This window comes from Adiantum capillus-veneris, chromosome 6 (assembly GCF_014529385.1).
Source record: "Adiantum capillus-veneris isolate H3 chromosome 6, ASM1452938v2, whole genome shotgun sequence".
Classification (NCBI taxonomy): Eukaryota; Viridiplantae; Streptophyta; class Polypodiopsida; order Polypodiales; family Pteridaceae; genus Adiantum; species Adiantum capillus-veneris.
Genome location: NC_140936.1, coordinates 40,190,441 through 40,216,742, shown reverse-complemented (window position 1 = coordinate 40,216,742; position 26,302 = coordinate 40,190,441). Strand labels below are relative to the sequence as shown.

The following is a 26,302-nucleotide window of genomic DNA, read 5'->3' as shown; positions in this document are numbered from 1 at the left end:
ATTGATGATAACAAAAATAAGACTCGTTAATGGACTAAAACACTCCATACTCTTGACACAAATGCCACTAATTGTGAGCTCATTAGTGGAAATTCTGTTTATCATCTGAAAGAATCAGAAAATTTGAGCCAAGGGTATTTTTATAATTTCCACAAAATGCAAAGGGATTTACTATGCTCAATAGAAAGACAAGATGCAAAACAAATCTGTCTTAACATTTTGCAGCTAGGCTGAAAAATATTTCTTTACCTTAAATCTTGTTGGTCAGAAATTTGAAAGTAAACTTCTATACACTCAATCAAAGCATCCTCCTAAAGAGGTCTTTGTTTTCACACAAATTTACTGCAAACCATGCCATTTAGAAACCAAAAAAAAATCGGGGCCTTGACAAAAACGGAAGGTCACACAAACATATTACTTTGCAAAGACCGGCACCCATGCATTGCGTGCTCTAGGGCACAAATCAAATAAGAATGCTGATCAATCAGCTTGTCAATCGGTGCCAACCCACCTTTGATACATTTGAGATTTGCACAAAATCGGTGGAAAAATGGCCCAGACTATCAAATGCATAAAAATGCTTTTATTTGTCTTAATATACACCTTGGGTACTTGCGCACTGAAGCAACAATATTTATTCTGATCATTAGCAGCCGTCACAGCTCCTAAGGTGCTCTTGGACCCTGTGGACCCACAGTTCTGAAGGCTATAATTGATTATCATTTAGTCTGTAAAAACTACAAAGAATGTTGTCATTTGGCTATTGAGAGAGAGCTCCTTTTAATCTTTTGGACATCAGCATGTGTTGTCCATGTAAGCAACCAGCAGGTCTTTCACAATTCCTCTATCTGGCATTTTTGCTGCTGCTCCATAAATAGGGGCCATTCCATCTTCAAAACTACCAGGATTTTCTTTCACCTGTAAATGTGCGCTCTCTGTCTCTCTCTCTCTCTCTCTCTCTCTCTCTCTCTCTCTCTCTCTCTCTCTCTCTCTCTCTCTCTCTCTGTGTGTGTGTGTGTGTGCGCGCGCGCGCGTGCAACAGGCGGCGAAGGGGTGGCATCATAGGCTGCACCAGGCGTACGCAGGCAGCAAGGCCTTTGGCTGTGGACGGCGCATTGTGAGCAGGCAAGTAGGCAACCCCTCGCGCAGGGCAGCAGATCGTGTAGGGGCTGCCGAGCAAGCAGGGCAGCAGACGTGCAGGGCTATGGAGACGCAGAGGGAGAAGGTCGATCTCTCTTACACACACGACGCAACACACCCCCTCTCTCTCTCTCTCTCTGAAGAGTCTTCTATCGCTAAAGGAAAAAAAATTTATTCTCTCCCTGAAGAGTCCTTCTATCGCAGTAGCAAGAGTCCCTCCTCTCTCTCGATGTAGGGGCCTTTTGAGGATAGCTTCACGGGGAGAGACGTCATTTTCTACTCTGAGACGCATCAAGCCATCGAGGACGGGGCTCAAGGGGAGTGGCAGTTCTATTCAGGGAGGAACTGCAGCCACTGATATATAGCACGCAAGGATGAACAGGCTAGGTACATGTGGGTGAGGCTCAAGGCAGAGACGGGCAGATACCTCTACATTGCTATTTGTTACTTTCCTCCTAGTACGTCAGTATATGCATCACCTAGAGGACAATCCCCCTTTGCTATTTTGGATAATGACATATGGGAATTTTCCAAGGATGGTGACATTATCATACTAGGGGATTTCAATGCTAGGACTACCCACCACCAGACAATATTTTATGATACTTCCGAAGAGATGCTTAGGGGGAGCTGGAGGTCACAGAGGTGGGTCTATCCAGACTATCACAAGATGAGGAATACACTGAATATGGCAAATACTTGATAGATATGGGAACCGCACATAGTATGGCCATTGTTAATGGCCTACAAAGATTTTCGACAGCTGGAGGTTTTACTTGCTTTCCACACCGACATGGTGCCAGCACAGTGGATTATGGCCCAGCCAGGTCTCGTTCCATTCTTTCAGGATTTCATGGTGGGCACTAGGCCAGTTGGAGTAGCAGTTGATCATGCTATAGTGTCTTTCACCCTGACCTTTCAGTTCAGCACAGCTCCATTAGGAGAGGTCCCCACACACACTCGGTATACCTTCATGAGGGAGACGGATTCTATGTATATGGATGAGATATACAGGCAGTATGCACCCAAGAGCCGGGACGGCCACTAGATGCACTCATTCAGATACTCACAGAGACGCTCCATGATGCAGCATCAGAGGCATACCCCACAGACAGCCCACACGCAGACGATCTGGGAGCATGCCCCAGAACAGTTGGTATGATGAGGAGTGCAGAGAGACGAGGATCAAATTACAGAGGGAAGTGCTCATGGGTATTACCACACATAGACAGTCACGGATTATCTTTCGCCGCCTAGTGCGACGAAAGAAAAGGGCCTATCTATCTCAGCTAAAGTGGGATCTATATCAGCTATTTATAAGTCAGGACTCGGGTGAAGCATGGAGGCTATTCCACGAGCATTCACCACCACCAGCGGTCACCTCCACTGAGACATGGGGGGAATATGCCACATCTCTCTACACAACATCAGGGCAACCACCTTTGCCGGACCCACTAGAGACATGCCTGGAGACATGTTCTTTCTTTACTGCCGAGAGGCTAAGGAAATCCATTGACAAGATGAAGACAAGGAGGGCACATGATCATGATGGTCTGGTAGTAGAGCACTTCATCCATGCCAGAGATATGCTTGCAGAGCTCCTGGCCATGATGTTTAATCGAGCCATGTATGAAGGCTTCCCGGAGACTTGGAGTATGTCTACGATTGTGCCTATTTTCAAGTCAGGAGGTCCCATGATTCCGGGAATATCGCACCATCATGGTGGGTCACACATTAGCTAGGTTGTATGGATCCCTTCTTGAGCAGGAGCTGAGTAGATGGGCAGTGCGAGAGGGCATAATAGCACCAAGGCAAGCAGGGAGAGGTTTCTCCACTCTTGACCAGATTCTGACACTCAGAGCTATTATTGAGGAGGGTAGACACCATGGCAAGAGGATCTATTGTAGCTTTGTGGATTTCCGCAAAGCTTTTGACACAGTGCCGAGAGCCGTCTAGACTTATACGCAGACTACAAGACATGGGTGTGCCTACAGAGCTGATATGGGGTATTATGGCTCTATACAAGATAGTGATGGGGCGGGTACGCACCACTGAGGGTATGTCTGACATGGTCCACTCCACTATTGGAGTAAAGCACGGATACCCCCTATCCCCAACTCTTTTTGAAATGTATGTGGACGAGTTTTCGGACTATGTAGAGCGTCAGGGAGACAGGGGGGCTCAGCTAGCAGGGACATGGATTCCGTTGTTACTGTATGCTGATGATATTGTGTCGATTTCTGACTCTCCAAAGGGGATGCAGCGTCATTTGGATGCTCTACATACATTTGCTCGTGACAATGGATTGTCTGTCAATCTGGGGAAAACCAAGGTTATGGTGTTCAACACTACACCACAATGGGTCAGGAGGTCGGCACCCACATTTACGTATGGCTAGGAGACTGTGGAGTACATAGATGCATATACTTATCTTGGGGTAGTCTTCGGGGGACCGGTGTTTTCACTAAGGAGAGCATCAGAGACTAGACTGACAAGAGCATATGCAGCTTTGGGAGGACTGGAGAGGATGTGTTCCAAGGTTCAGTTTCAGGAAACGCGAACAAAGCTCTGGCTTTTTGACACTCTAGTGACTCCAGCTATGCTCTATGGAGTTCAGGTATGGGGACCTCAGTAGACCACCATGGGAGATCTGGCAACACTGATGGATGGAGATGTATGGAGAGGCCTCCGGTGTCTATGATCGCTCGGATGATTCGGGCTAAAGTCTCAGTGCCACATGAGATCATCCGAGCTGAGCTAGCCGCCCCCCCCCTCGTGGTGGAGGCATTGACTGGATCAGTATCCTTTATGCACATTCTATGGGATCTCCCCAGGGACAGATACACTCGGCTTGCCCTGGAGTAATTTCCGTACTCAGACATGGTATTAGATTCACTATTTTGTAACTGATTGGTCTCATAGGTCATTTTGGCCTTTTGAAGACGTTAATATAACATTTCATTTCATTTCATTTCTCTCTGGTTGCAACGTGCGAAACCGTACAGCATTCTCGGCATATCGTGTGGGTCGGTGAAGGGCTGCGGTGGCAACTGCAGCACACACGGTTGTGGGAAAGTGCACAGGTTTCAACAGGGCAACTCGGCAGTGCTCTGCGGTGCCAGCAAGACGCGTGAAGTAACAAAAGCAACAGTAAGGCAGAAGCCCCACACGAGGTGCCTGAGGATGAACCAATCAGCCGACCTCGGAGATGAATATATCTATGAACCCCGCCTAAATCGAAATCGACATTTAGGCGGAGGATTCGAGAGATCACACTATTGCAAGGTTCTGTGAGAGCAAAGAAACTTTCTAGAGTCAAATATGACTTAATGTTGAGAAGTTACAAGTGATGATTAAGGCGGAGTTGAGCCTTTTGAGGGGTGACATTGAAAAAGAGATGTATGCAGATATGAGAATAGAATTGGACAGAGAGATGCTTAGTGAGCGTGACGAGATGTACACATCATTCAAGGCTGATATGCAGACGATTGTGAGGGCTGAAGTGAATGTAATGGAATGTATGATGCAAAAAATATTAGAGGATGCACTTGTTGCGTTTGAATCCTGGAAATCAAAAATGAAAAAATGCATGAATGAAAAGGATGCATGGATCGAAGCACTTAAGGAAGACCTCGCAGCTTGCAACGCAAAGGAGGGAGAAAATCAACCCTCAATGATAATGGAGCTCGAAAGCATTAAGGAGAAGGTGAAAACTCTACGGGAAGAGTAAGACCAGAAGGCACGAACAACCTATTCATGGGTGAGCACCTATTCAAAATACAAGAGAAGGTTGATAAAGTTGAAAAGTGCATCGAGGATGCAAAGAAAGGAAAAGATAAGATGCTTGAAGCTACACCAATATCCACTATCATCAATATGACAATTGAGGAGGAGCAAAAGAGAGAGACTAGAGCCCTTCATGTGCATGTTACAGGTCTCAAAGACACTGGAGAAGTAGAAGAAGCGGTGCAAGAGCTCTTGAACCTCTTGTCCCTAACACAAAGCCAGATTCCATGCCTCATCAAACAAGATTTGATTCAACTAGACACCTATACCAAAGGTATATTGACTGACAGAGTCATTGAGCTTGGGAAAGCTAGACGCCCACGTCTATGAGAACCACCGTGACATCAACGGAGGCTCCACCAGAGGATCAAGACTATTCTAGCACAACATGGGAGACGTTAAGTACGACTATTTACCAACGCAGACATTGACGATATTCTTCAACGACCAATGCAGTTCATCCTCGGACAGCGCCCGATGCCGGACATCCTTAGACACTGATGTTCATTTTAGCTTTTAGCTTTTATTTTACTTCATATCATTTCATTTTATTTTGTACCCAGACATTGTATTAGATCAACCAAGACTGTATCAATTTGGTCTCATAGAGCATTTTGGCCTTTCGGAGACGTTTAATATAACATTCCATATCATTTTCATCTCTCTCTCTCTCTCTCTCTCTCTCTCTCTCTCTCTCTCTCTCTCTCTCTCTCTCTCTCTCTCTCTCTCTCTCTCTCTCTCTCTCTCTCTCTCTCTCTCTCTCTCTCTGTGTGCCGCCCTTGCTCCCACGTGCTCCCCCCCCACCTTCCTGTTGCGCTCTCCCCTTTGGCTTGTGCGCTCTCGCTCGCCTGCCCTGCTCCCCCCCCTCCCCTGCTCCCACTCGCCCTGATGCGTACCTCCCCTGCCTGCCCTTCACCCGCTGCCCTACCCGCCCATGCTCTCCTGCTTCCGCTACCCCCTGCCCTGCTCACGCTCACCCTGCCCCCACGTCCCCCCACCCCCCCTTCCTTGCTGTTGCGCTTCCCCCCTTTTGTTGTCCGAGCGTAGAGAGAGAGAGTGAAAAAGAGGCGTAGAGAGAGAAGCAAAAAGAGCGTAGAGAGAGAAAGAGAGAAAATGTTGCGTAGAGAGAGAAAGAGGGCAGAGAGAGAAAGTTGGTCTTTCCAAGCGTAGAGAGAGAGAGAGAGAGGTGAGAAGCATAGAGAGAGACAGTTTGCGAGCGTAGAGAGAGAAAGCCTAGTCGCGTAGAGAGAGAGAGAGAGAGAGCCCAAAAAAAAAAACATGTCTCTCTCTCTCTCTCTCTCTCTCTCTCTCTCTCTCTCTCTCTCTCTCTCTCTCTCTCTCTCTCTCTCTCTCTCTCTCTCTCTCTCTCTCCTGTGGCGGCCCTTCGACCATGAGGAAGCAGAATGGCAAGGATGACCCGGTGGAGGATGCCATCCAAAAATGCAAAGAAGAGCTGAGCGAGTCCATCAACCAGATCAACCGCCACCTCTTAGGTACTATCAACATTCTCGACGCGCGCGTGAACAGCACAAGAAAGCACGATACATACACTCGAGAATTGCTGAAGGCTCAAGATGAAGAAATTGCACTACTCAAGAAAAGTGGCAAGGATGACCCGGTGGAGGATGCCATCCAAAAATGCAAAGAAGAGCTGAGCGAGTCCATCAACCAGATCAACCGCCACCTCTTAGGTACTATCAACATTCTCGACGCGCGCGTGACAGCACAAGAAAGCACGATACATACACTCGAGAATTGCGTGAAGGCTCAAGATGAAGAAATTGCACTACTCAAGAAAGAGCTCGCAGAGGTGCGATCGCAAAATGTCCTTGAAGAGCGAGAGGTTCAACCTTCAGTAATTGAAGAGCTTAACACGATGAAGAAACAAGTGCGGGCCATCAAAGAAGGTGGAGAGCAACAAAAAGAAATGACGACCTCGTGGGTAGATGTCATCACAAAGACCCAACAAAAAGCAGAAAAGGCAAAAAAATGGATCGAGATTGTCAAGAAAGGGAAAGGCAAGGAAATAACCCCCATCCCCACACCAACCATCATCAACTTAACACTACAAGAGGAGCAAAGCAGACGTGTGCGGGCATTACACGTAAGGATATGTGGCCTGAAAGACCAAGATAATGTGGATGAAGAGGTGAAAGAACTCATGACTCTAGTGGGGTTCAACGAGCAGACGCATACAAGGGCCTGGATAGTGGGCACTAAGAAAAGCGGGAGCAACGGAGAAACCTCGAAGGAAAGGGCACTCATTCTCTGCTTCCCCTCCATGGAAACGAAGGACTTCCTAAAGAAGAGACCGATCCTAAAAAAGACTGGCATCTTTCTTGGAGATGACCTCACCCTCTCGCAGATTGCTCATATGCAAGAAGTAATGCCGGAAATTAGAGCAGCAAGGGAAAAGGGGAAGATTGCTTTTTACAGGGACGGAAAGGTGGTGATACTAGAGCGACGTCCCGCATGACGGTGCGAGACCTATGGGACCACATTAAAGATGGCAACCTGGAATTGTAAGGGATCACTTCGTCTTGATGTAGGGGCCTCTGAGGATAGCTTCACAAGGAGAGACATCATCTTCTACTCTGAGACGCATCAAGCCCCTGGGCAATCAAGCCACAGGTGAGCGGATATAGATGGGAGACAGCCTGCAGACTGGAGACCATATCGGAGCATCGGGGACGAGGCTCAGGGGGAGTGGCAGTTCTATTCAGGGAGGAGTTGCAGCCATTGATATATATAGCGCGCAAGGATGAGCATGGTAGGTACATGTGGGTGAGGCTCAGGGCAGAGACGGGCAGATACCTCTACATTGCTATATGTTACTTTCCTCCTAGAACGTCAGTATATGCATCACCTAGAGGAAAATCCCCCTTTGCTATTTTGGATAATGACATATGGGAGTTTTCTAAGGACAGTGACATTATCATACTAGGGAATCTCAATGCTAGGACTGCCCACCACCAGACAATATTTTATGATACTTCCGAGGAGATGCTTAGGGAGCTGGATGCTACAGAGATGGGTCTATCCAGATTATCACGGAGAGGAATACACTGAGTATGGTAGATAACTTGATAGATATGGGAACCGCACATAGATTGGCCATTTTGAATGGCCTAAAAAGATTTTCGACAACTGGAGGTTTTACTTGCTTTCCACACCGACATGGTGCCAGCACAGTGGATTATGTCATGGCCCAGCCAGGTCTCATTCCATTCTTTCAGGATTTCATGGTGGGCACTAGGCCAGTTGGAGTAGCAGTTGATCATGCTATCTTGTCCTTCACCCTGACGTTTCAGTTCAACACAACTCCAATAAGAGAGGTCCCCACACACATCCGGTATACCTTCATTAGGGAGACGGACTTTGTGTATATGGATGAGATATATAGGAAACTTTGCACCCAGGAGCCAGGACGGCCACTAGATGAACTCACTCAGATATTGACAGAGACGCTCCATGATGCGACATCAGAAGCATACCCCCACAGCCAGCCTACACGGAGACGATCTAGGAGCATGCCCCAGAACAATTGGTACAATGAGGAGTGTAGAGAGATGAGGATCAAAATACAGAGGGAAGTGCCCATGGGTATTACCACAAATAGACAGTCACGGATTATCTTTCGCCGCCTAGTGCGACGAAAGAAAAGGGCTTATCTATCCCAGCTAGAGCAAGATTTGTATCAGCTATTTATAAGTAAGGACTCAGGCGAAGCATGGAGGCTATTCCACGAACATTCACCACCAACAGCGATCACCTCCATGGAGACATGGGGGGAATATGCCACATCTCTCTACACAGCTTCAGGACAACCACCTCTGCCGGACCCACCAGAGACATGCCCGGAGACGTGTTCTTTCTTTACTGCCGAGAGGGTAAGGAAAGCTATTGACAGGATGAAGACAAGGAGAGCACATGATCATGATGGGCTGGTAGGAGAGCACTTCATCCATGCCAGAGATATGCTTGCGGAGCTCCTGGCTATGATGTTTAATCGAGCCATGTATGAAGGCTTCCCTGATACTTGGAGTATGTCCACGATTGTGCCTATCTTCAAGTCAGGGGATCCCATGATTCCCGAAGATTATCGCACCATCATGGTTGGTCACACATTAGCTAGGCTATATACATCCATTCTTGAACAGGAACTGAGCAGATGGGCAGAACGAGAAGGCATAAGAGCACCAGGGCAAGCATGTTTCAGGAGAGGTTTCTCCACTCTTGACCAGATTCTAACACTCGGAGCTATTATTGAGGAAGGTAGACACAATGGCAAGAGGATCTATTGTAGCTTTGTGGATTAAGCTTTTGACACAGTGCCGAGAGCCAGACTTATACGCAGATTACAAGACATGGGTGTGCCTACAGAGTTGATATGGGGGATTCTGGCTCTCTACAGGACAGTGATGGGGCGGGTGCGCACCACTGAGGGAATGTCTGACATGGTCCTCTCCACTATTGAAGTAAAGCAGGAATGTCCCCCTATCCCCGACTCTTTTTGGGATGTATGTGGATGAGTTTTCGGACTATGTAGAGCGTCAGGGAGACAAGGGGGCTCGGCTCAGCTAGCAGGGAAATGGATTCCATTGTTACTATATGCTGATGATATTGTGCTGATTTCCGACTCTCCAGAGGGGATGCAACGTTATTTGGATGCTTTGCATGCATTTGCTCGTGATAGTGGATTGTCTGTCAACCTGGGGAAAACCAAGGTTATGGTGTTAAACACCACACCACAGTGGGTGAGGAGGTCAGCGCCCATTTTTACGTATGGCCAGGAGACTGTGGAGTACACAGATGCGTATACTTATCTGGGGGTAGTCTTCGCTGGACCGGTGTTTTCACTAAGAAGAGCATCAGAGACCAGACTGACGAGAGCATATGCAGCTTTGGGAGGACTGGAGAGGATGTGTTCGCAGGTTCAGTTTCAGGAACCGCGAACAAAGCTCCCCCCTCCAGTGGTGGAGGCATTGACTAGTAGACCCTTTATGCACAGGATGGGATCTAGGAGATACGCTCGGCTCGCCCTAGAGTCATCTCGACGACTAGCTCTACGAGGCGATACAGCATGTTGGTATGGACAGATGATAGCATGGTTTCAGTTGCATGGTTTCAACATGGACATTGGATAGATTGCCTCCGTTTCAATACTCCCTCGATGCACCCTCCCGGTCTCTTACACGGACAGAGATCACCAAACTCATACGCCAGGATCTGATTCAGCTAGATACCAAGAGCACATGGATACAGCCGACACAGGAGTGGGGCGCGAAGATGGCCTTCTACAAAGAGCATCTTCATCTTCTCCAACTCACGGAGGACGGTTTTGTGACTAGGCTTGCATACATGGATACGCGCTTATCTCATGGGATAAGATGCGCTATTGGGCAGATACGCACATCCTCACATCAACTCCAGATCGAGACTGGCCGATTTCCAGGGGTGCCGGCAGGGGCCAGGATATGTCACCTATGTAACTTAGATCCAGAGACAGAGCTACACTACACATGTCATTGCCCGACGTACTATGAGATACGCGGCCGCTTCCACTGCTTGTTCAGAGAAGGCTTCAGACCTTTTTCTAGAGTCATGAGATACAAGGATCAGAGGTGTCTCGGATTGTTCCTACTGGAGCTGCGCAAACTTAGGGAGAGCTTGCTGAGGACATCAGGGGAAAGAGAGTCTCAGAGACGGATCACAGATTTCTTTACACCGGCCAGGGGAGAGCCAAAGGAGCAATCAGTACAGCAAATCTCAGAGCCCACCCATACCAGAGGTACGCTGCTTGATCGAGCCACTGAGCTAGGCAAATCCAGACGCCCACGACCTCGGGGGGGTCTCTTACCATCGACGAAGGCTGCAACAGAAGATACAAATCACTCTAGCTCGACATGCAAGACGCCCAACTAGAGTATTGACCATGGAGGAGGTGATGAGATTCGACAACGACCGATGAGGGATTTCATCTGAACCCACCAAACCCCCCCCCCCCCCCCCCCCTCTCCTGTATCTCGTCTCAATCCCGAATCAGCTTCAGATTTATTTCCTTCCTCAGTGTTCTAGTGTTTAGTTCTTAGTTAGTTTAGTTCTTTTAGTTTCGTACTCAGGCATGATATCAGATTCACCAGTTGTAACTTTTTGGTCTCATAGGTCATTTTGGCCTTTTGAAGACGTTAATATAACATTTCATTTCATTTCATCATCATCATCTTCACACCAGCTTGGGATTGAGACAGGTAGATTCAGAGGCATACCAGCAGACAGTAGGATATGTCAGTTATGCCATGCAGAGCCAGAGACAGAGTTTCACTACATATGTCGCTGCACAGTCTACTATGAGATACGGGGACGCTTTCATTGTCTATTCAGAGATGGTTTTGACTCGTTAGACAGAGTCATGAGATATCAGGATCAAAGATGTCTCGGATTATTCCTACTTGAGATTCAGAGACATAGAGACGCTCTATTGAATGGGCAAAGACAGACAGTCCCAGAGACGCATCTCAGATTTCTTCAGTTTGAGTACCACAGAGTCAGAGGGGACACCACCACCAGAGAGCTCGGTTCCCACCCATACACACATCAGCGGTACTCTCATTGATCGAGCTATAGAGTTAGGGAGATCGAGACGACCGCGACTGAGAAGGGGAGCCACGCAGCACCGGCGGAGATTGCGGCAGAGGATCCACAGGATTCTAGCACGCCACCCAGAATGTCGATCGGGATAGGCTTCATGCTATTGCTATATTGTATCATGGTGACACTTATCCCCTTTGTACCTTTATGGCATGATACCATTGCTCAGCCTACCAGCCACCCATAGGAGTCGGTAGCACTCCTATCAGTTCTTTGTTTGTAGTTTTCTTGTTTGTACCCAGACTTGGTACTAGACTCATCATTGTAATCAGTTGGTCTCATAGGTCATTTTGGCCTCTTGTAGACATTAATATATCATTTCATTTCATTTCATTTTCTCTCTCTCTCTCTCTCTCTCTCTCTCTCTCTCTCTCTCTCTCACAGCAACGCGTGGTCTCTCTCTCAGCTGGTCTGCGCCCCCCCCCCCCCCCCCAAGCGCGCAGGTGCATTACAGTGCAGATAGCGCGCAGTCACACCTGCAAATTTTTCGGACCTGCAAATTTTTTTCAGACCTGCAGATTTACAAAATACAGAATTTACATTTTCAGAATTCTCACGAGTTGCAGACCTGGAAGGAAATTTCAGAATTTCAGAATTACATAAATTTCAGCATTGACAGAAATTAGCAGAAAAGGAAAATAAAAAAATGTATGATTGATATGGGGAACACACATGTATGCATTATGCGGGACAGGGATGTATGTGTGATGTGGACATAGTGGGTTGACTTGGTAGAAGTGCAGATTGTATTTTTGATGGAGGTCATGACTGCTTCGCCGATATGTAAGCCCCATCCGAAGGCAACCTTTGTGCTTACAAACAAGCGGATTACACAAATGGAGAGGGAGATGAAAGACTGGAAAGCAGATATGGAGGGATGGTGGAAAGAGAAGGCCAACCTTCTTCAAATGTTTCTCAACGAAGGCGCGCAATGGAAGAAAGAGAAAGAGGACCTGCACGCAAAGCTACAAGCACTTAAGGCGGACTCCAAAGCACTTAAAGAAGAGGTCTCAGCTCTCAAGCGAGAACTTGCTGATTGAGCGAGCAATGGACTAGAGGAGGGGGAATTCCAGCCTTCGGTAGTAGAGGAAATCAAGGTCATCAAAGAGCAGGTACGGATGATCAAAGAGGAGGAGAAACAAAAGATGGTAAAGACGTCTTCGTGGATGGATGTGATCACGAAGACGCAAAAGAAGGCAAATGAGGCCGAAAAGTGGATAGAAGTCGCTAAGAAAGGCAAAGGGAAAGAAACCACATCTGTCCCCACTCCTACAATCATCAACATGACTCTAGAAGAAGAACAACGAAGGAAAACTAGAGCTTTGCATATAAGAGTAACCGGTCAAAAAGACCGAGATGATGTGGAAGGGGAAGTTGAAGAACTTCTCCACATGATGGGTAGTGAGGCTACTCATACAAAGGCATGGAGGGTGGGGAAGAAGACACAAGGCAATGGGGAGACTTCAAAAGGGAGAGCTCTAATCATCCGTTTCCCATCCATGGAGGCAAAGAAGGACTTCTTGAAGAAGCGTCCTACACTAAAGAAAACGGGCATATTCCTTGGAGATGACCTACTCTCACACAGCTTGCGCATATGAGAGAGGTAATGCCAGAGATTCAAGCGGCAAGGGAGAAGGGAAAGACGGCCTTCTACAGAGATGGCCGGGTTGTGATTGTAGAGCGGCGCTCCACATGACGGTGCGAGACCCATGGGACCACCCTCAAAAATGCCACGTGGAATTGTAATGGATCTATGCGACTTGATGTGGGCGCCTTTGAGGATAGTTTCAAGGGAAGAGACATCGTCTTCTACTCTGAGACACATCGGGCCCCTGGGCAGTCTATGCCTCACATTAGTGGATATAGATGGGAGACTGCCTATAGACAGGAGACACGATCAGACCGCAGAGGGCGGGGATCAGGAGGAGTGGCAATGTTATTCAGGAAGGAGTTGCAGCCATTGATACATATAGCCCGCAGAGATGAGCAAGCTAGGTACATGTGGGTGAGACTGAGAGCAGAGACAGACAGATATCTTTACATTGCTATTTGCTACTTTTCCCCGAGCACGTCAGTGTATGCACCACCCAGAGGACAGTCCCCTTTCTCTATTTTGGATGATGACATATGGGAGCTCTCTAGAGATGGTGACATCATCATTCTAGGGGATTTCAATGCTAGGACTGCCCATCATCAGACAGTATTTTATGATACTTCAGAGGAGATGCTGAGAGAGCTGGATGCTGCAGAGACAGGCCTATCCAGACTATCACAAGATGGAGAACACACTGAGTATGGACGACACTTGATAGACATGGGGACTGCACATGGATTGGCCATCTTGAATGGCCTACAGAGGTTTCCCGCTTCAGGGGGTTTTACATGCTTTCTACACAGACATGGAGCCAGCACACTGGATTATGTCATGGCACAACCGAGCCTCATCTCTAGTATCCAGGATCTCACGGTTGGACCCAGACCTGTTGGTGTGGCAGTGGATCATGCTCGTGTCAATGACCATCTTAGTGTAGCACACAGGCTACGGACAGCAGCCCCTACTCGCTACACCTTCACGCGGGAGACAGACTCTGTATACATAGATGGGATCTACAGACGCCTATGCACAGAGGGGCCAGGGCGACCTTTGGAGGAGCTTACTACTATATTGACACAGACACTACATGATGCAGCAGCAGAGGCATACCCACATACCCAGCCTGAGCAGAGACGCCGTTCGGGGAGCATGCCCCAGAACAGTTGGTATGATGAGGAATGCCGGGACACTAGAGCTAGACTTCAGAGGGAGGTGCTTTTGGGGGACATCACTCACAGATAGTCACAGATTGACTTCCGACGCCTAGTGCGGCGGAAGAAGAGGGCATTTTTGGCTCGGCTAGAGCAGGATCTATATCAGTTGTTCTTGAGTCAGGACTCACGTGAGGCATGGCGGCTCTTTCAGGAGCACCCCCCCCCCCCCCCCCCCCGCCATCACTTCTACAGAGGACTGGGGCCAGTACGCATCATCTCTGTACACAGTTCCTGAGCAGGCCCCCCTTCCCGACCCTCCCGATCCATGCCCACACATGTGCTTTTTTCACCGCGGAGATGGTGAGGAAGGCCATTGACAGGATGAGGACTAGGAGAGCATACGATCATGATGGTTTAGTGGCTGAGCATTTCACGCATGCCAGAGATCTACTAGCAGAGCTTCTAGCAGTGATGTTTAACCGTGCCATGTGTGAGGGCTTGCCTGATACTTGGAGCCTATCTACTATTGTACCTATCTTCAAGTCGGGAGACCCTATGGAGCCTCGGAATTATCGCACTATCATGATTGGACACACATTGGCACGGTTGTACGCATCTATTCTTGAGTAGCAGCTGAGTAGATGGGTAGAGAGGGAGGGGATACGCGCAGCCAGGCAGGCAGGGTTCAGGAAGGGTTTTTCTACTCTTGACCATATCTTGACACTCAGAGCCATCATTGAGGAGGGTAATTCGCGTGGGAGACGAATCTATTGTAGCTTTGTGGATTTCCGCAAAGCATTTAACACGGTGCCTAGAGCTAGATTGATGCACAGATTACAACAGATGGGAGTACCCACAGAGCTCATTTGGGGGGTCATGGCATTATACAGGTCAGTAGTGGGGCAGGTAGGCACCTCAGAGGGTCTATCCACACCGATTCACTCCACTATTGGGGTGAAGCAGGGCTGCCCGCTCTCTCCTACTCTATTTGGTATGTATGTGGATGAGGTTTCTGACTACATTGAGAGAGATGGTGATAGAGGTGCACAGTTGGCAGGGACATGGATTCCATTATTGTTATATGCTGATGATATTGTGTTGATCTCCGACTCTCCGGAGGGGATGCAACGTCACTTGGATGCTTTGAATAGGTTTGCTCAGGAAAGTGGTTTGTTTGTCAACCTTGGTAAAACCAAGGTCATGGTATTTAATACCACCCCACAATGGATCAGGAGGTCAGCGCCAGCATTCACATACGGCCAGGAGACTACGGAGTATACAGATGCGTACACTTACCTCGGAGTGGTTTTTAGTGGGCCAGCATTTTCATTGAGGAGGGCAGCAGAGACTAGACTGACCAGAGCCCATGCAGCATTGGGTAGATTGGAAAGGATGTGTTCACAGGTTCAGTTTCAGGAGCCTCGGACGAAGCTCTGGCTCTTTAACACTCTAGTGACTTCTGCATTGCTTTATGGAGCTGAGATTTGGGGACCTTCATTAGATCATCACGGGAGGACAGGCCGCAGTGATGGATGGGGGGACATGGAGAAGCCTCTAGTCTCTATGATCTCGCGGCTCATTAGAGCCAAGGCCTCAGTACCATGTGCTATTGTTCGAGCAGAGCTAGTTGCCCCCCCACTAGTGGTTGAGGCGCTCACCAGATCGGTCTCCTTCATACACCGCATGTGGGAACTTCCCAGAGACAGATATGCCCGCCTTGCCCTTGAGTCCTCTCGACAGTTAGCCATGCAGGGAGATACAGCATGCCGGTATGGGGAGATGACATCATGGTTTCAGGCGCATGGGTTCAGCATAGACAGATTGCCTCCCTTCCAGTACTCACTGGATGCACCCTCTCTGACTCTTACACAGTCCGAGATCACCAAGCTCATCCGCCAGGACTTGACTCAGCTAGACACCATGAGGACATGGATACAGCCAGCACAGGAGCTGGGCACGAAGATGGCTTTCTACAGAGAGCATCTCCTCCAGCTTACGGTTGATGGTTTTGTGACGAGGCCCAGATACATGGACACCCACTTGTCTCATGGGATACGATGTGCTATTGGCCAGATACGTACATCTTCACACAAGCTGCGGATCGAGACTGGGAGATACAGCGGAGTACCAGCAGAGGTCAGGACATGCCCCCTGTGTGACATCGAGCCTGAGACAGAGTTGCACTACACATGCCACTGCCCCGTCTACTACGAGATACGAGGCCGCTTCCATTGCTTGTTCAGAGAGGGTTTTGGACCATTCTCCAGAGTTATGCAGTACGAGGATCAGAGATGCTTGGGTTTGTTTTTGCTCTAGCTACGCACACACAGAGAGAGCCTGATGAGAGGAGAGGCTAGCCAGTCCCAGAGACAGATCACAGATTTCTTTAGAGCTGCCACTTGACACCCGGAGGAGTTACTACCACAGCAGAGCTCGTGGTCTCACACCAAAGGCACACTGATCGACCGAGCGACTGAGCTGGGAAGATCCAGACGCCCACGATTGCAGAGGACTACACAGCATCGACGGAGGCTGCATCAGAGGATTCGGATAACTTTGGCTCGACATGCACGACGCCCGGTCAGACTACTAACCATGGAGGAGATTGATGAGATCCGCCAGCAACCGATGCTGGATCTATTTAGCTATCCCAGCTAGCTGCTTAGTTCACACCTAGTAGTTTAGGATTCCATGGTATTTTATTGTGACATTTGTCATTTCATTTTTGTCATTGTTGTCATCTTGTTACTCTGACTCTGACTTTGTATCAGATCCACCACATTGTAACTTTCTCGTCTCATAGGTCACTTTGGCCTTTTGAAGACGTTAATATAACATTTCATTTCTCTCTCTCTCTCTCTCTCTCTCTCTCTCTCTCTCTCTCTCTCTCTCTCAGCCCTCCCCCTGCCTTCACGCAGCCCCAGCCTCCTCTCTCTCGCAGCCCCCCTCCAGCCTCCCCCTCACGCAACCCCTCCCTCCCCCTCACGCAGCCCCTCCTCGCTCCCCATCACGCAGCCATCTCTCTCTCTCTCTCTCACGCAGCCTCTCTCTCTCTCTCTCTCTCTCTCTCTCTCTCTCACACACACACACGGATACATACCCACACACACACTACACACATACACACATACACACACGTACTCCCTCTCTTCCCCTTCTCCCCTCTTCTTCACAATATGAAGAGAGGGTAGTTACGAAGACAACCATGTCTTCCCCCATCATCAAGACGCCGACATCGACAATGAAGACAACCTTCATGCTCACGAACAAGAGGCTTGCACAATTGGAGAAGGACATGAAAGAATGGCGGATGGAGAGAGAGATATGGAGGGAGGAGAAAGCCACCTTCATCAAGCTATGGAACGAAGAGGACATGAGAGCGGAAATCCAAAATCTCAAAGAGGAGAAGGAGAGAAGGGAACGGGAGAACGAGAAGGAGAGGGAGAGATGGAGGAAAGAGCAAGAAGAGATGAAGGCACAAATCGATCTCCTTCATGCTTCCATCACATCCCTCACCCCCGAGGAAGGAGAGATTAAAGAGGAGGCTAAGGAAGCCCTCAAGGAGGAGATCACCAAAGCCCTCACCGCAAGCATTGAGGACAAATTAGAGGCCACCAGAGAAGGATGGGTCGAAGTGGTCAAAAAGAACATCAAGAAGGTAGCAAGAGAGGAAGCCCAAAAAGATGAGGTACTCATCGCACACACAACCATCGAGGAGGAGAAGATGCGACAAGCTCGCCGTCTCAATGTGCGAGTGACCGGCATCAAAGAAGAAGAAGGGTCTACACCCGAGAGCGATGGGAAAGCTTTATGCAAGAAAGTGGGATACAAGGAAGAAGAGATCCCTTTCTCCAAAGTTTGGAGAGCCGGCAAAGATCCAAAGAAGAGAGCTCTCATCCTCCAATTCGCCTCCGAGGAGTCTCGAACTTCTTTCCTCCGAAAGAGGGTCATCTTGAGAGGGCTAGAGGGCCCCCCGATTTATCTTGATGATGACCTCACAAAGATGCAACAAGATCACCGTCGCGCGTGCATGCCTAGAGTCCACGAAGCCCGCAAAGAAGGGAAGAAGGCAGTATATCGAGATGGTAGGGTTATCATTGATGGCAAGACCATCGCATAGGGACTCGCGGCCTATGAGACACACGAGGAGATTCATGTCACGGTTTGGAATTGCAATGGAGACCTATGGACACACCCAGAGAGACTTGAGGAGGTGATGAGAGGTCAAGACATCATTCTACTTACAGAGACACACGAGAGCCCAGAGAGAGGGTTACCACGGATACATGGATTCCAGTGGGAGTCTCTACATCGGGGATGTATGCGCCAGCACACCACTCGCGGCTCAGGAGGAGTGGCCATACTCTTTAGACAGAGGCTTCACAGCAGACTACAGATTGTTGCCCGGGACCCACAGGCCCGCTACATGTGGATTCGCCTCGAGCTCTCACGAGACAGGATCGTCTACATTGCCCTTTGCTACTTTGCTCCCACAGGCTCCAGATTCGCCCCTATTGAGCAGGAGTCACCGTACGCATGCCTCACAGAGGAGATTATGGAGTACTCCACACTGGGTGAAGTCTTCCTTATGGGAGACTTCAATGCTCGTACGCGCAGTGAGCAGTGTGAGGCATATGACCACGAGGACCCAGAGGCACTACACACTCTAGATGAGGAGGCTACTATGAGAGATACAGCAGACAGAGCTCCAGTCACAGCCTACGGACGACATCTACTTCGACTTGGCTCCCAGCACCGTCTCGTTATTTATAACGGGATGGTCCAGTGGCCCACCTCAGGGGGCCTGACTTGTATGCCACATGGAGTTGCAGAGGGAGGGGGGAGTACACTCGACTATATTCTGGGACCCAGGGAGGCTACACACCTTATCACATCCTTCACCATTCCACCCATACCCATCGGAGCCGACCACACATACCTCTCTTTCTCCATCACCGGAGATACCATCCCACACAGCTCCACAGCACACACTCCACACACCACCATCCATTTCACACATGAGCTAGCCTCTCTTTACTCGGCCGAGGTCGAGCATGGCCTATGCCTCCTCCACCCATCCACACCACTCTCAGTTCTCACATCACATATCTCTTCCGTTCTCCACACTTCAGCTATTAGCTCTTTTCCACACACCACTCCCACAGGACGCACTCCCCCCCCCGGGACTATGCCTTAGGAGAGATCACAGAGAGAGAGGCCAGACGGCATATGAAGACACTGACACGCCAAAAGCGGCGAGCATTCGAAGAGGCACAGGAGCTTGAGCTATACCGCCTATTCATGAGCATGGATAGCGCGACGGCATGGCGCACCCTGCGCGAGCCACGTCCGACTACAGCTATTGAGGATCCACAGATATGGCATGATTATGCAGAGCGACTTTATGAGGTGCCAGGGCAGCCTCCTATCCCACAGCCACACGAGCCACGCCCCACGTGCTCCTCCTTCTTTACAGCAGAGATGGTAGAGAGGGCCATACGCCGCATGCAGCACAGACGATCAGCTGACCATACTGGATTACAGAGTGAGCACATCATTTATGCGGCCTCCACTATAGCCCCGTTGATTGCACATGTCTTCAACCGGGCTATAGGGGAGGGCTTCCCAGAGGAGTGGACACAGCACACCATAGTGCCTATCCACAAATCTGGCGACACCCTGGACCCAGGGAACTACAGGACTATCATGATTGGCCACACGATGGCCAAGCTATATGGAGCAGTACTTGAGGCACAGCTCAGCTGCTACGCAGCGATCGAGGGTTTACGAGCTCCAGGCCAGGCAGGTTTCAGACGAGCTTTCTCCACCACTGATCACATCTTCGTTCTGCGCTGCCTCATTGATGGGGCAAAGGCGCGGAAGAAGAGGCTTTACTGCCGCTTTGTGGATTTCCGCAAGGCCTTTGACACAGTCCCACGCGAGAGACTCTTCCAGCGCCTTCACAACATTGGGGTACCAACAGAGATGATTTGGGCCATATATGCTCTCTACGAGAGGGTGACGGGTCGAGTTCGTTGCCCAGGCGGTTTTTCAGAGACCATTGCTAGCACCATTGGTGTTAAGCAAGGATGCCCACTCTCCCCGACACTCTTTGGGCTCTACATCGACGAGATCTCCGACTACATACTGCGAGCAGGGGGAGAGGGGAGCGACTTGGCAGGTACTCCGGTCCACATCATGTTATATGCTGATGATATTGTGTTGATTTCAGAGTCACCCGAGGGCTTGCAACGCCATCTTGAGGCCTTGGACGAATTCAGCACACACAGGGGGTTGACTGTGAACCTTGGCAAAACCAAGGTTATGATCTTTCACACATCCAGTGCAGTGAGGAGCGCTGCCACCTTCACAGCAGCAGGAGGACAGGTTGATGTAGTCACCTCCTATGTCTACCTTGGCATCACATTCACCAGCCTACCAGGACCCTTCACTATGAGGCAGGCTGCTGCTGACAGGCTCACCCGAGGATATGCAGCTCTGGCCATGCTAGAGCGGAGATGCCACCAGGCACACTTTCAAAAGCCCCGCACGAAGGGGTGGCTTTTCGACACCTTAGTCACCCCGGCCTTGATGTACTCGACGGCAGTATGGGCACCAGGATTGACAGCTGACCAGTGGACACAGCTTGAGAGGCCACAGGTATGTATGATCTCACGCTTGCTCCGCAGCAAGAAGACAGTGCCACATGACATTATTAGAGCCGAGCTCGCCACACCACCTATGGTTGTAGAGGCACTATTCCAGACAGTCTGCTTCATCCAGAGGATGAGAGAGCTACCTCCTGACAGACTTACTCGTAGAGCATTTGAGGCAGCTATACAGCTATCAGAGAGTGGGCATGAGAGAGCATGGTACTCACAGGTCAGAGCATGGTTTGAGGGACACCGTCTTGACATGGAGAGCCTACCACCATTCCAGTACGACCCCAACTCACCATATGTTCACCTCTCTCGCAGTGAGAGGAACTTGGTATTGAGACAGGATCTGTGGCAGCTATACACTAGGAGAGTCTGGGAGTCACCTGGCTTGGGGACGAGGATGTCAGATTACAGAGACCAGTTTCTCACCATATTGTCTGGGGGGTTCATACAGAGACCACGCTACATGGACACATATATGCCACACAGCTCACGGGTGGCGATTGGTCAGCTGAGAGTGGCTTCACACAGGTTAGAGATTGAGATCGGGAGACAAACTGGTGTTCCCAGGGAGGAGCGAGTCTGTAGAGCCTGCACAGAGGAGGTGGAGAGTGAGGAGCACTTTGTATGTAGATGCAGAGCATACACTGAGATCAGAGGCAGGTATGAGGCCTTATTCAGAGGACAGCCCACTCTCCGAGAGATCATGGACTCTCGAGATCAGAGACAGCTCGGACGTTTCTTACTAGAGATACAGAGCCATCGGGACACACTACTACAGCCACACACAGCTACACAGACAGAGGGGAGACAGTCGCAGCTCACAGACTTCTTTCAAAGGATTGCCGCCCCTCCCTCACCAGACACTCAAAGGGGAGTGACACTCCCACAGGCGGAGGTGAGCCGAGCTAGACGACGACCACGAGTCACAGGCTACAGGGGCGCGAGCTCCCACCACCGACAGATCGAGGAGATCCGAGCCCGGGAGCGCCGTGCCACTGAGGAGCGAGTGGCTCAGATGAGGGCCGACCCGACAGCTTTCATCCGGGTAGCCTTGGCACCAGACCCGCCCATGTACCACATCTTACATCCCCCCATTAGTACAGGATGGAGCTAGATAGCTTGATGCATTCTCATGATTGTACTACCTTGAGCATATAGACATGCATATACCCCTAGAGATAGAGCTCCATCCCTCCTCAGATACTCCACTACCTACATTCAGTTCAGTTTTGTATCAGTTTTGTTTCATTTGTCTTTCCGATAGACGGATGACATACACACCATGTACATTTGATTTGTCTCATAGGCCGATTTCGGCCTGACATAGACGTTAAAAATCTTTCTTTCTCTCTCTCTCTCTCTCTCTCTCTCTCTCTCTCTCTCTCTCTCTCTCTCTCTCTCTCTCTCTCTCCACTTATTGGAACTACGCAGACATAGAGAGGACCTCTTGAGGAGGGGCCCAGAGAGGGAGATACATCTACAGCAGCAGATTACAGATTTCTTTCGGTCACAGGCAGAGGAGTCAGCCCCACAGTATAGCGGCACCAGAGGCACGTTGCTTGATCGGGTGATAGAGTTGGGGCGGTCCCGTCGCCCCCGGATGAGGGGTCCAAAGCCATTTTTTAAGAGGCGGTGATATCTCCCTCTGATCTCATAGTATATCGGGCATCTACATAGAAAATGCTCCACTGCCTCTGGCTCTAATCTGCACAATCTGCAAGTCCACTCCTCGCTTGGTATGCCAGCTGTCTGCCCAGTCTCGACCTCGAGTCTATGTGAGGATACTTTAAGCTCACCAATGGTGCTCCTCATGGCATGTGGCATATATATCTCCATATATCCTGGCTCTGAATGAGCCCCTAGTCGGTATTCTGTAAGAAATGATCTCTATAGAACTTCTTCTTGGGCAATGGAGTCGGTGAGTCTACCCATGTTTGCCTCACATAATCATGTATCACATCACATCTAATAAACTGATTCCTCTTCAAATTAGACAGCTCCGTGTAGATCATACTGAAATCGTGGTAGTCTCTCCATAGACAGGCCATGTCTAGCAAACCACCTCTCTACTATAGCATACTACGTGTGTTTCCTCCCCTGGGCAACCAATGCCTGGGAAGAATGATCCTCAGTCACTCCTTATCACTCTAATTCTATGAATGAACCCCAATGATGAGCATCAAACTCAGCTCATATTTGGTCATGTGTCACAGAGGGTTTGCTGCAAATCATCCTCGACACCATAACAACCAGAGGCCTCTCTATCTGTCTTCCATCCTCTTGTGACAATTCTTGGGTCCATACTGGAGCCTAAAGAAACGTCCTGTAGAGGCTGAAATCCACCTATAGGATGAAACAGATACGTCTTTGTTTACATTTCCACTTTGGGTATCGTGCCATAAGAAGCACATAGAATAAGACAAAATACAAAACTGAAGGGCTCTCCCCAGGGAATTTATCTCGAAAACCTCTCATGTCAATTGCTAGGCTAGTGGATCCCTACTCATTGTCGTCATCCAAGCTCACGGCTAACTGTAAAGACTAATATGAAAACGTTCCCCCATGGGCACGCAGCTTATTGTATAAATGTTCCCATGGTCAAGTATCCATGATTGTGACAAAATACAATAAAATGATTTGGCAAAGCTTTTACCGTCCTAACAGCCAGTGCTAGATCTTTCAAAAACTCTTCAATCATCTCAACATGCTGCAAAGTTATACATATGTGTAAGCTGCAATCCAAAAAAAAGGACAACATTAGTAACACCCATCTCCTTTTGTTACTGAAGATTCAACTAGACTTGCCATAGTATAGAGCATGCAACCACCTGTTTGGTTTATGCAATGCATTGAGACTCCACCCTTTTGCAGTCATTGCATCATTTACTTTGTATATGTCTACTGTTCGTGAAGCAAAAGCAACTATTGTCATGTGAGGCTTTCCAATGATGTACAAATCAACCATCTCTGATATTCTGCAGACCAGAACATAAAAGCTGAGTTACATTGATGTTCTTTCTGGTGACCAGAAATATGTTAAGCACTCTCAAGATGGTTTTACCCTTTTTTGAGCTTCTCTGACGCCTCCATTACCTTTTGTACAGCTTCCATATAACCTGCAAAATAAAATCGAAACAAATGAACTTGACATAAGAAAGAGGGCTTGAAAGTTATTAATAGCAAGTTAGAATCTTTTACCATCCATTCCAAAAGACATCAAGGATGCCCATGCCCCAGCAATCAAAGCACCCGGTCGACTGCCAGCCATGGATGGTGAGATATACAGACCTCCAGACCATTCCGTCACTGAAAGGAAAGATAGTTCACAGCATACATAAACATAAGCATCACTGAATGGAAATGCATCAACATGCACTAGTCCTAAGCGAGTAGATTGGTAGAAGGAAGGTAGAATCAAAGTGCACAATGGTTTAAACCAAAATATAATGCACCAAAACATATACATATATCCTAATATCTTTGTTAGGTATAAAGTGAAAGCATTTGTGCATGCTGCAAGGCAACCTTAACTTTTATGAAAACTGATGCTACAAGTTCTCTGCAAACCAACTAATGACCACTTCAAAACAAGAACACACAGCACTTCTTGTTATGTTTAAGATAAAATTTTTGAAGTGGTATTTTCAAGCAAACATGTCAATCTTAATATAATCCGTTTTTCTCAGTAGATTCAACCAAGTCCATTTCCTCCATCCAGGATATAGAGTAGTCAATATTTGAAATTGGCTAAGCACCCCTAGAGTGCAATCATATGTATAGTAAGCCAGATTCATAAAACACCTCAATCAGACAACATGTACAAAGTCTCACTGAGTTCTGTGAGAACAAAGGCAACTGAAAGAAACGAATCACATTACCTGCAACAAATTGATGCTACGGTATACAGTTGGTTCATTGCCACCATCGGTTGTTTGTACATGGTTACAACACAATAGAAAGAAGTCGAAATCAGTCATCCACCAGTTCAGCTCTCAACTTTTACAAAGGGAAATGGGGCACTAAGTATTTTCCTCAAATTGCAAAATTAACAAGATATAAGCCATGACAACTTTTCTTCATTTTGTGAAAATTACTTCACGATGTTTCAACCAAATGTATCCACTTTTTTTAAAATCTTCAAATGAAAATCTGAGACACCGAAGGGCACCTGACGAATTTCATGACTTCGATAAAGCACAACGCTTGTTCCTTTTGGTCCTAATCCATACTTGTGTATATCCACTGATATGGAAGTTACTCCAGGAACGCTAAAATCAAATGCTGGAACCGAATACCTATACAAGAATGAAAGACGTGAACATTGCATGAAAGGCTTCATTTGATTTAGTGCAAGCAGCATATAACTAAAAAAAATCACATGTGCTGAAATCGCTGGTCCAAACTGGTTAAAACAATTTTTTGAATTGATAATCAATGTTAAAACTATCTTAAGTCATACCCAAGTTTTTGTGCAAATGGCAGCACAAAGCCACCCAAGCAAAGGTCAACATGAAAGCATATTCTTTTGCTTAAAGCAAGTGCACCCAATTCCTGCATCAGAAAAATGGCATATAAAGTTACCTAGTTGTAAAGAATACTTTAAACATGAGAAGAAGGGCCCTTACCTCAATTGGATCAATGATTCCATGAGGAAAGCCAGGCGCAGAGCCAACAATCTACAGAGTCCTCAAAATTGGACCCAAAAAAGAAAAAACTTTAATCGTAAGAGGACAATGTCTGATTGAAAAATTTACCATAATCGGATTTACCATTATTGTGTTACGATTAATCAGCCGTTTAATGCTCTTCATGTCTGCTTGAAAGTTCTTATCTACAGATGCACGCCACAGTTTGATATTGAAGTATTGTGCTGCTTTGTCATAAGCTGAGTGCGCAGATTCTGGTATAACCCTGGAATACACTGGAGGACCTTAGAGAAAATTACTAATAAAGAAAGCATTATTTAAAAGTAGCATTACAGAGCTTACATCTCTGGTTTTGTGATTCCCTTAGTTGCCCGCATGTAATCGCGGGTCGACTTGACAGCCATCAAGATGCTTTCAGTGCCACCTGAAGTCATGTTACCACATACTTGGTTTTTGAGAGATGAATCCTTAGCACCAAGCAAAGAAGCCGTCATTGCAACAGCTTCTGCTTCAAACTTCGCTATGCTTGGGAACAGATCTGGATGCAAAGGATTTGTGTGCGCAAACCTTCAACAGATGAGACAAAACCTCAGTCTTCTTTCGAACTTGAATATGCTAAAAATAAGTGGCAAAAACTTCAAAATATGATGCCAAACAACATATGGTTAA

General features: G+C 48.1%; 1 protein-coding gene across 1 annotated transcript in view; it reads right to left on the bottom strand.

Moving 5' to 3' along the window:
• Nucleotides 1-390: 390 nt before the first annotated feature.
• Nucleotides 391-26,302, bottom strand: part of DPL1 (dihydrosphingosine phosphate lyase) — a 94,945-nt gene continuing 69,033 nt past the window's right edge. The window contains exons 6-16 of the mRNA XM_086514161.1: nucleotides 25,976-26,200; nucleotides 25,757-25,898; nucleotides 25,613-25,663; nucleotides 25,447-25,538; nucleotides 25,156-25,282; nucleotides 24,866-24,881; nucleotides 24,186-24,293; nucleotides 24,049-24,103; nucleotides 23,816-23,962; nucleotides 23,641-23,719; nucleotides 391-918 (exon numbers count right to left, since the gene is read on the bottom strand). Of these exons, the coding sequence (XP_086370287.1) occupies nucleotides 796-918; nucleotides 23,641-23,719; nucleotides 23,816-23,962; nucleotides 24,049-24,103; nucleotides 24,186-24,293; nucleotides 24,866-24,881; nucleotides 25,156-25,282; nucleotides 25,447-25,538; nucleotides 25,613-25,663; nucleotides 25,757-25,898; nucleotides 25,976-26,200 (1,165 nt within the window). The 3' untranslated portion in view covers nucleotides 391-795. The remainder of the gene's footprint in view (nucleotides 919-23,640; nucleotides 23,720-23,815; nucleotides 23,963-24,048; nucleotides 24,104-24,185; nucleotides 24,294-24,865; nucleotides 24,882-25,155; nucleotides 25,283-25,446; nucleotides 25,539-25,612; nucleotides 25,664-25,756; nucleotides 25,899-25,975; nucleotides 26,201-26,302) is intronic.